The sequence below is a fragment of the Chamaea fasciata genome, unplaced genomic scaffold, assembly GCF_029207755.1.
Source record: "Chamaea fasciata isolate MVZ Bird 193981 ecotype frontalis unplaced genomic scaffold, bChaFas1.0.hap1 SCAF_33, whole genome shotgun sequence".
Classification (NCBI taxonomy): Eukaryota; Metazoa; Chordata; class Aves; order Passeriformes; family Sylviidae; genus Chamaea; species Chamaea fasciata.
In genome coordinates this window covers 2,441,412-2,454,221 of record NW_027094118.1, presented here as the reverse complement: position 1 = coordinate 2,454,221, position 12,810 = coordinate 2,441,412, and the positions used below count along the sequence as shown (strand labels likewise).

Below are 12,810 nucleotides of genomic sequence, written 5' to 3'. Positions count from 1 at the left end.
AATGCAGCCAGCCGTCACTACCACGGATTGCCCGCAGTGATTGAGAAAGATCCATCACCAGTTACCCTCAGCCTTTCCCATCACCCACACCCACACAGCAGCTGGGGAAGCTGTCACAGCCAAGGACTGCAGAGCCTCTCCCGGACACTGGGAATTCCTGCAGCTGCCTCCAGCCACAGCTGAGGCTCCAGCCTGGCTGGGAGAGGGCCCAGCTTTGATAGTGCTGAATAAACAAACTGCCAGCAGCACTCCTAGTGCAGGAACATCTGGTTGCATCCTCCTCTTGCGTTTCTCCCAAAGCCTGGCCAGGGCCCAAGGAGGAACCAGGGGAGTTGCCTTTGACCCTACAGCCCCGAACAAGGCCAGTTGTCAGACTTCATGGCCTTGTCTGGCTTCTAAATACAGAAAGGTCAATACATGTTTCACGGAGGAGAGGATGCATCTATTACAACGCTAATGACGGTGCCTATTTTGTTAACGAGCAGATACAAAGATAACCTTTGGCTGGAAGGTTCATCGAGAGGTCACCTTTGGCTCAGGGCCGCTTGTTCAGGCCTCAGTCAGGCCTCTTGTCCAGGCCTTGGCACTTCAGGCTTTAGTGCTGGGCTTGACACTGCTGGCTTAACACTGGGACTTGATGAGCTCCCAGGTCTTTCCCAACAGAAAGGATTCTGTATTTCCATGATTTTATCTGCTGGATTCAGTCAGGTCCATGTTAGCAGCATTACTTTGGTCAAAAAGTTCCCTCTTGGTCAGCTCTTGTGGCCTAAGGCTTCAGCTCCTTCAGCTCCTGGTGCTAAGCTGCTCACGCTGAACGAGACGACTCAGAGAGAAGAATACAGTTCATCCAGTTCCTTCTGGGACACTGAGAGGGGAGGGTGTGCAAACAGGAGCATTGTTTGGTGTCCCCTCCTCTCTGCCCTTCACGCCTTTCAGCGCTTAGAAACAGCCGAGAGCTTTCTCCAAGAGTGCGATGAAGCAGCTGCTCCTGCTCCCAGGTCTGGCTCTCTCCAGTCTCTGACCTTGCCTGCTTTTGTCCCTCTTGCTGTGCCCTCTGTTCCCCCGGGGCTCGGTGGCTGCTGCCCAGGACTGTGGAAGTGGCACAGATCCAGGGGTCGAGACCCTCCTTCCTCTGCCCTTGCAGCTGCCTGCTCACAGCAGCCTTTTCCATCTGGAAGCTCCACGTGGAGAGGGAGTCCTCACCTCTGTCCCTTGCACAACCCCCAGGAGCCCAGGGCTGCCATCTCAAGTCCCTGCGGGCCCTGAGGGCTCCCGGGTGCCTCAGGCTGCTGTGACACCGCTGCCCACGGGGAGGGAACAGTGGCGGGGGCTGTGCTCAAAGCCAGCTCCATGTGCTGCTGCTGCTGCTGCTGTGGGGGTCGTTTGTCCAGCCCTGCCCCAGACTGAGGGATCGGATCCAGGCCCTGCTGCTGCTCCCTGGGGATCAGGCACAGTTTGGTTGTCGCCGTCAGGGCCAGCAGAAGCCGTGGCCGGAGCAGCGGGTGCTGACAGTGCCCCGAGGCGCGGGGCCGGAGGTGTTCCTGTGCTGGGGGCTGGCCGGAGCTGCCCCTTGTTCTCCCTCTGCCTCCCGCAGAGCTGGGCCGGGCACAAGTGGGGCAGCACAGCAAACAGGGAGCCTGCCAGTCTCTTCCAGCCCTGTCTGCTCAGAGTTTGGGCCTTGGAGCTGCAGCTGGACACAGGCAGCTGCTCCTGCACCCTCTGCGTGTCCCCGTGTTCAGCAGTGCTGCTCCATCAGTCTGTGCCCAGCAACGGGGAAAAGCCTCAGCCCTGCAGGGCCAGGAGCTGCCGGGCTCTGCCTGGGGAGCTGCTCCACACGGGAACCAGCAGCAAAGGACATTCCTTCCCTAGGACAAGTTTTCTATTAAGGAAAGAAAAAAAAAAAGAAAATTAAAAACAACACAGAAAAAAAGTGGAAGATAAAAACAAAACCCAAGTGCAGCGTAGTAAAAATACTTTATAGCTTTGGATAAAGAGATAACTGAACTTTTTCAAATGAGATCTCCGTTATTTACTCCATAAATGTGCTGATGGCATGGATCCATCCTGCTGACCTCAGCAGCCTTTCAAAAAAGATTTTGTGGTTTGTTTCCAGTATTATTTTAAATTGTGATTGAAGCAATAGGAAATTGCTTTGTGCCCCGCCAGCTCCAAGCAGGACTGGGAATCTAAACTTTGCCAAACCCCAAATCCTTTACAAGACGACCTTCCTTCTCACCCTGTGAATGAGCTGCACATTCCCTTTGAAATTGTCAGGGGTTTCTCAAAGACGCAAAGTCCCACTTACAGCTTTTTGCTCTGCTTGCGAAGTGCAGAAGGGCAATTCTTCATCCATCCGCTCCAGACTGCACTGCCTTAGGAACGCCGTCCACTCGCCAGGTTTTGCTCACTTGTGGCACTTCTGGAGGAGGAAGAAAGGGCAGTTGCACGATTCCAGCCAAAAAAGGAAGGAAGAGCGGGACAGACAAAACATCCTGTGGAGATCCAGGCGTTCAGCTGGAACTGTGGAGTGCTTGGGTTCTTGCCAATTGGATGTGGATCCCTCACTGCAATCTCCTGGCCTGCAGGAGAGTCTCACTCACCTGCAAAAGCAGAAAGCTCACTCGGTGGGCTCAGAATGGGCTCGTCTGATGCAAAGCTGTCAGAGCAATGTGAGGGCAGAGCCGGCCCAGCCGTGCCTGGGGCTGAGCCCAGCAGAGCCCTGGCAGAGCCCAGAGCAGCCTCAGCACCCGCAGAGCCCGGCTGGAAGGAGAGAAACCAGGAAGTGCCCGTCAGCTGAAGGCTCCTGTCCCCTCGTCCCGAGCGCCCGCAGTGCCCAGGCCACGCTGGCCGTGCTCAGAGCTGGGCCCAAAGCTGCCCATCACTGCTGCCTTTGGGGGCAGAGCAGGAGGGCAGGACACGTGCCCAGCCTGCAGCCGGCCACGGCACATCCAGCCCTCAGCAGCTGCGCAGAGCCAAAAGGCAGCTTGACGGCCGAGTGAAGAATCTGTGGCGTCTGCCCCAGCAAAGGGAGGAACCTTTGGTGCCCGGCCAGGCCGTGCCATGCCCACATCTGGGAGCATCCCCCCAGCTGTGGACTCACCTGCAAATTGGGCCCCAGGGAGCGTGTCTGAAGAAGGTGCCAGAATCCAAGTCAATCATCTTCAGCTGCCGGTGGCCAGGTCGAGGAAGAGCTTGGCATCCTTGGGGTTGTCCTTGGTGTCTCCAGCAGCAGCCCCACCTGATACAGCTTCTCCAGGGGCTCCTCCTTCCCTGGGGGCCAGACCAGGCTGTCAGTGCTCTGCCCAGGGCCCCAGCCACCAACGAACCAGGACAAGCATAACTAGGGTGGATGGTGGCCACCAGTGCTTGCTACACCAGGTCTCCAGCTCCGCCCCAGCACAGATGTTCCCATCTGGTCATCCCTGCTCAGAGCTACAGGCAGGACAAAAACACTCTGGTTTTCTTTAGCACTGATTGCCATGAGATGTGTGGAGCTCTTACCTGTCAGGTCTTTGGATCAAACTGTGCACATGGACCTCTCCCATCTTCTAGGGCAGATGAACACCCTGCAGCCAAGGATCACTGAAGAGGTCTTCTAAGGATGGCCTGTCCAAGGGTTGCATGGACAAACACCTCCTGATAACATTTTGGCACTCTGAAGAGAGAAACCAGAAACCAGCAGTCAGTTGGAGAAGGATCCCGTCTGCTTTGCCCCTCCATTCCCGTGCCCAGGCCATGCTGGGTGTGCCCAGAGCTGTGCCTAAACTTCCCCATGGATTCTCTGTTTGGAGGAGAGCAGGACATGTGCCACCTCCTCAGCAGCTGCCAGAGCAGGCTGCTCATCAGCCTGCTGCTGTCTCCCAGCACCGGGATTCCCCTGTGCCCAGAGATGAGGACCCACCTTGAGAGAGCCATCGTGGGAACAAGATGCGCCCCCAGATGAACTGCTGGCCCCTCCTGAACGGGTGCTTCCCCATGACCAGGTGGTACAGCAGGAGGCCCAGGGACCAGATGGTCGCTGCCTCGCCGTGGTAGCGTTGGTGGTGGATCCACTCTGGTGGGCTGTAGGGCAGGGTTCCTATGGAACACAGACGGAGTTCATCAGGGGATGCTGCAACTCCTAAAGCCTCGCCCCGGCATCCCTGGGCGTGTGGGGGCTGGCCCCCTCCCGCCCCCACCCAAAAGCAACTTGGCTCAAGAAATAACGCCGCTCCTAGCAGCGAGAGGGGGAAGCCGCGGTGCTACAGCCAGGCTGGGCCGTGAGATGCCCAGGAACATCCCCTGAGAGGGCTCACCTGCAAATTGCCTGTAGGCTGTGTCTTGGAGGAAGGCGCCACAGCCAAAGTCGATCAGTTTGAGCTGCCCGGTGGCCAGGTCGAGCAGGACGTTCTCGGGCTTGATGTCGCGGTGCAGGACCCCGCAGCTGGTGCAGTGCCGCACGGCCTCCAGCACCTGGCGGAACAGCCCCCGCGCCTCCTCCTCCGGCAGGAACCTCCGCTCCGCCAGGAAACCCGAGAGGTCCTGGCACCGCTCCGGACGCTCCAGCACCAACAGGAAGCTGTTGGGGAGCTCAAGCCACTCCAGCAGCTGAATGATGCCACCACATCCAGAGGACAGCCTGTCCAGCAGCACGATTTCCAGGGGCGCACGGGCGCCGTTGGGCTGCCGAAGGACCACGATGCCGTCAGTGGGGCTGAGGCTGTGCCAGGGCTCGGGAACCCCTCACCCAGCCCCGGATGCTCTGGGCCCCCCGCTCAGCCCACGCCCGCTCTCCCTGCAGGGCTCCCGCCGGCTCTTCCCCTGCCGGGCCCCAGCTTCTCCCGCCGGCCCCGCTCACTCACCAGCTCGCCCCAGTGCTGGACGCGGGCCCGGGGCACGCATTTGATGGCCACCTGCGAGCAAAGGCCAGCAGCGGGCTCAGCTCGCCGCCTGCCCCGCCGCGCCCCGATCTTCTCCTCCTCCTCCTCCGCCCTCCTCCTCCTCCTCCGCCCGCCGCCAGCCCCGCCGCTCACCGGGGCGCCGTCCGAGAGCCGCGTCCCCGAGTAGACGCTGCCGAAGCCTCCGCGCCCCAGCAGCGAACCCAGCCGGTACCGGTCCTGCAGGGCCTCCCGCGCCTCCCCTGCGGGCGACACGCGGCCCTCAGCGCTCGGCCCGGGGCCAGACACGGCCCCCGAGCGCCCCCCGAGCGCCCCGGGCCGGGCATCCCCACCCGCCCCGGGCCCCGGCGGCTCGAGGCCGGCGGCTGCGCTGCCGAGCGGCGGAGCTCGGGCCGGGGAAGCCGCGGCGGAGGCGGCGGGAGCGGCCGCGCCGCGTGTGTCCTTAGCGGGGCCCGGGAGGAGCCGGGGCCGGGGCCGGGGCCGGGGCCGGGGCCGGGGCCGGGGTCGGGGCCGGGGCCGGGGCCGGGATCGGGGCCGGGGTCGGGGTCGGGGCCGGGGTCGGGGCCGGGGCCGAGGCCGGGGCCGGGGTCGGGGCCGGGGCCGGGGCCGGGGCCGGGGCCGGGCTCGGGACAGGCGCAGCCAAAGCGCAGCGATGCCGCCCCGGCCCCAGGCACTGATGCCCGCCCAGCACCGCCACAGCCAGCACCGCCAGAGCCGGGCGGAGCCCAGACCGCGGCGGGACGCCCGGGGCCGGGGGCGGGCCCGGGGCATGGCCCAGCCCTGCGGGGGGAGAGGGAGAGGCCGGGACGGGGACGCCGAGAGGGGCCGGGGAGGTCGGGAAAGGGATACCGGGAGAGGCTGCGGGACACCGAGACAGAGTGCGGGACAGCGGGAGAGGGAGAGGAGGAACAAGAGAGGGACGGGGACGGGTCGTAGACGCCGTAGACGCCGTAGACTCGCTGCTGCCGCTGCTGCTGCCGCTGCCGCCGCTGCAACTGGAGCCCTGGGGCCGTTTGTCCGCGTGTCCGTTCCACGCTCCAGCCCCGCGCTCCCCGGGGGCAGCCCCCGAGCCGCTCCAAACACGGCAACTTGGCCGTGCTGAGCCCACATCCAGAGGCCTGACTCCTGCGCCGCGGCAGAGGATTTCCCTCGGTCGCTGCTGTGCATTGTCCCTGCTGAGGCTCAGACACTGTCAGGACACATTCCCTGGTTGTAGGATTCGTGCCCGACCCAAGCACTACGCTTATGTCTCCAGCGTTACTTTGCAGCAAAAACAGGGGAAGGCAAACTCTGTGTACGGCTCATGGTATTTTCGAGGGTCTAAAACTCACTAAGTCATCTATCTGAGAGGTGAGATCCATTTGGAATTAATGGCACGGAGAAGTAGTGCAACACGGAAAAGGGAAGCATAGAAATAAATAGAGGAAAACCTCTTGGTTTATTTCTTGCGTTTTCATTTCACTTCTGGAAAGCTGTTGCAGTTTTCCAGCAACCTTCACCACAGTCCCAGCTGCTCTTTTCAAGAACCTTTGGTGGAGAACGAGGTCGAGCTTCTGGCACAAGATGTTCCACCAACTGCAGCTTCTCCTGGATTTCCATACTGAGTGCAGCACAACTTTTGCAGCAAAGCAGGACAAATGTTTGGAAAACTTTACGATTTGTCCTTTCTTTTTTCCTTGTGGGCTGGGGAGTTGTGCCATTGGTAAGGTTTTCCTTGTTACTGTTTTAATCCAAGAAAACAGGAGGTGGCACCAGCACTTGTTGGGGAATGCAACCCTGACTGAATCCAGAGACAGAATCTCCCTGACACTGTGTGAGCTCCCCGGGCTGGGCTCAGGTTCCTGCTGGGACTCTGCAGAGAGCTCCAGCTGGGATCAGCAGCAGCTGGAAATACCTCTGGGCATCTCCCTTTTCTGCTGCTCGCAGGAAGCAATGAAGTGAGTCAAGAAGTTCTGGTTTTTCTTTCTCCGGGTGCATTTTTGCATTGTGTTTGACACCCCAGTGGCAATTTTTGTGATGGCCTCTCTAAGTTGATTCTATTTCAGCAGCACCAGCAGCAGGGCTGTGTTGGAGCGCTGCAAATGTGGCCTGTGTGGCTTTAATTCCCCTCGACTTAGTGCCCGGGGACTTGGGAGCATTTCAATCTCTTCTTTGCACGGTGCCGGCAACAGAAAGACTGAGTTCACTGTCACAAAAGCACAGCGGGTAGCAAGGATGGAAAAAGGCAATTGCAGTTGTCCTGATAAAATCCAGTCGGCAGCCAGAGGGGTGCAGCAGCCGCCGCGATCTCCAATTGCCAAGGCAAAGGCAGCAGCAGCCTCCTGCCGTCACCTCGGGCTGAGTGAAACAGTGCTGAAAACAGCGCTGGAAGCCGACCCTTCCTTTCTCTGGAGGCTGGGTCGGGGCAGCACAGGCGGGCCCTGAGCAGTCTGGGCTGTTGGCGGGTGAGCGTTGCTCCAGTCCGCAGTGGAGCCGGACAAAGGCCTTGGAAGGCGAGGCAGGAGCAGGTGGGAAGGGGCCGGCGCTGCTGCTGCTCCTGCCCGGGAGCCCCGGCCGGGCCGGGCCGGCGCCCGCTGCGCTGCGGCTCCTGCTGCTGCCAGAGCCGGGCGGGCCTCGGGGACAGGGAATGGACACGGGGGGACAGCAAAGGCCGGCGGGGCTGCGGGGATGCTGGTGCTGGGGCCAGCGCCGGCACGGAGCTTCGGCCGCAGTTGACCCGGAGGGAACCGCTGGGCAAAGGCTCCATTTCAGCCTTTCTTTCCTCACGGCTGCGAAACGACCGAAATAAAAGGAGAACCAGCAGGGCCCGGCCCCTTCTCCTTCAGGAGGAGCTCCACGCCTGGGGCCGGGAGTGGCCCTGAGGGGCCGGGAGGGGCAATGAAGGGCCATGAAGGGCTGTCGGGGGCCAGGAGAGGTTCTGTGTAGCCAGGAGGGGTTTGAGGGGCCGTGAGGAGCCTCAGCCCCGGCAGCAGCGGGGTCCCACCGTGTCCCCAGGGCAGGGCAGCCGTGAGGGGCCGCGAGTGCAGACGTGGCAGCAGAGCGGGCTTGGGGCACCTCCGGGAGGGGGTGAGAGCCTTCCCCAGCTCCAAACCACACCAAACCCACCACTAACAGGATTTCCCATCTTTAGAATCCACTGGCAACTTGGAGTCGACTGAACCGTTTAATCCCAGTGGAAAATGCAAGGGAATTTTCCTAATGACTTACATCCAGCCTTGGTTCATCGTGTCTAAGATTTAAAAATCTGACCAGTGAAAAGTAACACTAATAAATAATAAGAACAATAGCAAGAAATAAACTCCCAAGTCCCAACTCAGCACCACACCAAAATGACCAACCTCATTTTTCTTTACTAGCACAAGGTTCATGAAAACAAATGCTGTTAACTTTCTCCACCTCACATCTTCCCCGCCAGACAAATGAGGCCGTTTGCAGTGTTTAATACAAGTCACAATGGAGGGCTGGAGGGAAGAACGGGGAGACACTACCAATTTACATGTCAAACCCAGCGGTCCAGCTTCAAAGTGGAGAGAATAAAATGGAATGGGGGCAGGGGCTGGTCAGATGTTCCTCTAAAGGATGGCAAAATCACCTCCAAGTGAACAGGAGGGGAAAATCAATCCCTATAAACCACCCAGTGTGTTCAGGGACTCAGCTGTGAGGAGCTGGACATGGACAGAGGCATCTGGAACAGTTCTTTCCTCAGGCTGAGCTCTCCAGCCTGGCCCTGAAGTCAATCAAGTGCTTTCCCAGAGCATTCCATGGTTGCCAACCACCCTTCAAGATGTGGCTCACAGGAGCAGAGAACCTTTCTCAAGGTTCTGAGCAGAAAAAGTGGCAAGAGATGCCCAATTCAGAGCTCTGTTTAAAAACCTGGAAAATAGAAATCAGTTGAACTCTGAAGCCCAGCGGTGGCTCCCAGAATCTCAGAGCCAAGGGAAAACGGGAAAGGCTTTTTACAAGAACCAACGCTGAAGAGCTCCCAGATGAATGTGTGTGACATTTTGAGAGGCTTCCAATTTTCCACAGTTTTCCTTGAATTGTTGAAATTGATTTTGCCTTTGCCTCCTCTTGCACTAAAGGAGCCTCATTTCAGCAGCCAGGAAGGCAAAGCTCATTCCTGGCCCTGGCTGCTGCTGTCCGTGCAGCATTTCCATCCCTCCCGTGGCCTCTTCCCTCAGGGTCCCCAGCAGCAGCAGCAGCAGCTGCCGGAGCAGCACATGGAAGCTGCAGATGGAAGTGCTGCCCACCCCAGCCTGAAGCTGCACAAGGATCCTGCTGCCAGGAACCCCAATATTCCCTCCCAGGGGCCCTGCAAACAGTCACCAATTTTCAGAAGAGCAGTGTGGACAGCAGCTGCACCTGGCCGTTATCCTCTATGAAAGGAAGAAAAAAAGACCTCAGCATCGGCTGCTCGGGGCTCAGCTGGGCGTGAGCCTGCAAACCCACAGGGCACCAAGTGTTTGGTGGGCACACAGTGGCCGTGGCTGGGGGCACAGAGCCTTGCATGGTCAGAGAGTGGCAGGAGCACCGCAACCAGCTGCAGGGCGACAGGGCTGGGTCTCAGCATGTCCTTGTCCAAAACTGCAAAGCTGAGCATCACGGCCGTCATCCTGACTGACTGTTCATCTGTGTCCCGCAGGAGCTCCACAAAATGTTCAGTCAGGGGCCACACTTTTTTGGCCTGTGAGGAACACAAGTCATGAAACGCCACCCTGGTGCCAACAGGGCCCAGAGGCCAAAGGCCTGTCCCGAGGTACTCGGGCAGCCGTGCCAGGAGGCAGGAGAGCTGGGAGCAGCTGCCTGAGCTCTCGAAGCCCAGCCAAGCCCAAGCGACTGCATTCCCCAGCTCAGCTCCAGCCACTGCCCCCTTGTCACCATTGAGGGAGGGATCCTCAGTGAGCTCGAGAAGGGCCCTGAGCGCAAGGTTACACCTTTCCCTGCACTCACTCCGCAGGTACTTTGGGGGAGCGCCAGAGCAGCCGGCTGGCAGGAACATGGCAGCTCCCCGGGGGCTGCTTGTGGCCTCTGACACCCAATTCCTCAGGGCTTCCCACCAGCCCAGCCCCTCAGAGTCTCCCCCAGCCCGGCCAGCCTGCCCGGCAGCAGAGGCGCAGCCCCACAGCAGCTCCAGAGGAGCCCGATCAAGAGGCACCGCGGAGCCCTCAGCAATCCGGCCAGCAGCACACGGGCAGGAGGACACAGACGGCGGTTCCTGGCTGGCACAGGGCTTGTGGCCATCTCCAGGCTCCGGCCTCGCAGGGATGCCCACAGCTCCGGCCCCCGCCCACGCGCTCTCTCGGCAGTGCAAAGGCTTCTGCAGGACCACCGAGGGCCGAGGGGCTTCTGGCCATTTTCTCTGCAAGGCTGCACGCCTGGGCAGCTTGCTGAGCACAAAGCACCCTTTTCCCCCTCTTCCCCTGTGCACCCAGGGCAGCAAAAGAAAAATCCTGGGAGTCCGTGTATTGTAACACATATCCTATATTTATATACTGAAGAAAAAAAAGAAGAAAAGAAGAATCCTTTAGAAGAAGAAAATCCCCGCTGGCTCAGTTGGCCCCAGCAGGCAGAGTGTCCCAGATCAGCTCTCCGCAGAGCTCCAGCAGCGCAGCCAGCCCAGGCCCGACAGTCGAGGCCGTGTCTTCCGTGCCCTGCGGAGCTGATCTCGCAGCTTCCGCAGGATGGAGTACGGAGCTCTCTGGACTGCCCGGAGGACCAAGGCTGTTTCAATGGCCAGGTTTCTGATGGCAGGGCTGCTGTCATCTGCCGTGTCTTCAAGGGCTGCAAGACAGAGGAACACGGGGCCATAGCCCTGATCAGCAGGGACCCGAGGAGAGCCCCCTGCCAGGGCCAGCCCAGCCCGCTCTTGCCATGGCCACGAGGGAGCAGGGACCAAGGGGATTGAAACATTAATTTTGAAGAATTACAGACTTTAACTGGATATTGCTGAAGTAAGACAGATAGACTTCCCTTTTGATAAGCAGAAGCCGGATTTAAGGAACTGATAAATCATGGGGCCTGTCAACTTATGTTTGTGTGTTCTGACTAATCAATAGGCTTCAAGAAGGACAATGAATTCAGAAATCAAATACTCCTGGGAAAACGGGATTCAGTCGTCACCTTCGGGCTTGGTGGTAGGAGAACCTGACACAGTGAGTGTAAAGCAACGACACCTGGGCTTGCAGAGTCTGTGGGTGAGTAAAATCTGGTCTAAGTTCTGTTGTTTTACAGAAGAAAAATGTTGTAGCTGATCTGTCAAACACAGTGGACTCAAAGTGAGGGCCTGGCAGTGACTCTGTAAGAAGAAATGGTTTATAAAACAGGGTAAAAAAGTGGGAGCTGGCTGCTGAAGATTGATAGCAGAGATTGTTTTTGGCTTGGTTGTCGCACTAGTGATTCCACGTGGTATATTTTGATGCTTTTCAGTTTAGATTGCTGTACAAGTATGAAGTTAAGGCATTAAAAAAAACCCCTCAAATCTGTCTCTTCAACGGGCTCTAGTACAATTACGTGGTAGTAAATGCATCAACAAATATTGGTTTTAGTTATTTTTTGAAATAGCTCTTAAAAAGCATCCCACATCTTGAGAATTCATTGGAGCCTTCCTTAATTGTTTGGCATTTCAGTGTGTGTAGGCAGTAGAGCATGTGAGCAGCTGTAACCACGTTCGTGCGGTCAGTTTTGCAAATACATGAAAAAACTTGCTCATGGGAGAGTCACAGCCCACTTGTGTTTACAACCTGAGACTGGTACAGTGAGTAAAAACAAGCTGGGATACTTGTAGGAACAACAAAAACCCAGGAAACCTTGAGAAATATTTGGAATCAAAATTATTGTGTGTTTATGGCCAATGCAGTGCTAAGAGAGCCAGGACATGTGGCACGTTAATGTTTGGGTTTGGTTTTTTAGTGTCCACTTAAAATTAGTAACATGGCTCAGATTTTTCAATACAGATCTCTTAGGTACTGGAGGTAGTTAAGTGTGTCATACTAAACACTCTTGGAGTTGAAAATGTTGCTTTGTGTGAGTATTTATATTTTCTGAAACTCAGCTGTGCATGCTTTTTGTTGGCCGTTGAAATGCTGTAACCACAGCTGAATTGAAATTGGTCGGTTCAAAGGAGCTGATACAATTTTATCTGTTTGCTCATCTAACTTAGAGCAAGAAATAGGCACAGACTCTGGACTGAGGGATGTTCACTGGTATGTTTGAAAATTTGTGTTTGATAATTGAAGTTAAATATCATGAGAAAACCTCATAAACAGGGGTGAAATTCAACATGTAAAGTGCTTGTTTTCCTTTGTGGCCTTGTGTGAACTGTCTTGCAGATCAAACTTCTAACTCCTTCTATGTGAGTTAGCATTAGCAATAAGTGGCAAAGTCCATCCTGTTGTTAAGAATTTGGATGCTGTGTAGGGTAAATCCACCTTTTCCCCCTATTGTTTGGCCTCTCTTCTTACCATTTCTGTAATCATCAATGATTGAGTAAATCCCCAAGAGCATTTTGTGGTAGTGATGCAACCACACTTGCCATTTTGTGAGTGTGTGATAAATACGTATTAAATGGTACCAAATGAGCTCAGCAGAGATAATAGGTTGTGTGCTTTTCTCTAGAGGCAAGAACACCAGGTGTGGCCTGGTGTTGGGATCGTGGCTCACAGGAATCAGTCGATGACCTCAGTTTTAAAACACCAGGCTGGCTGCATTTGGTCTGCTCTGCTCTCATCTGGAATCTCTGCTGTATGTGCAACTACAAACCCTTGGTTTATAAATTTGCTTAAAACATTACAAATCTCATACTGATGTAAGACTGCTCCTGCGAGGAAAGGTTTATTAAAGAAACAAATCTTACGTGAGAAGAGTGCAGAGAAGAGATGCATTTTGCCATAGCTGTATGGCTGAACCTATGGGGGTGGACAGAAATTCTGAATCT

At 56.8% G+C, this 12,810-nt stretch overlaps 1 protein-coding gene across 1 annotated transcript in view; it reads right to left on the bottom strand.

Moving 5' to 3' along the window:
• Window positions 1-2,373: 2,373 nt before the first annotated feature.
• The window catches only part of LOC136303413 (serine/threonine-protein kinase pim-1-like), a 76,459-nt gene continuing 66,022 nt past the window's right edge, over window positions 2,374-12,810 (bottom strand). Inside the window, exons 3-7 of the mRNA XM_066207087.1 lie at window positions 5,013-5,105; window positions 4,842-4,892; window positions 4,296-4,662; window positions 3,964-4,078; window positions 2,374-2,419 (exon numbers count right to left, since the gene is read on the bottom strand). Of these exons, the coding sequence (XP_066063184.1) occupies window positions 2,374-2,419; window positions 3,964-4,078; window positions 4,296-4,662; window positions 4,842-4,892; window positions 5,013-5,105 (672 nt within the window). The remainder of the gene's footprint in view (window positions 2,420-3,963; window positions 4,079-4,295; window positions 4,663-4,841; window positions 4,893-5,012; window positions 5,106-12,810) is intronic.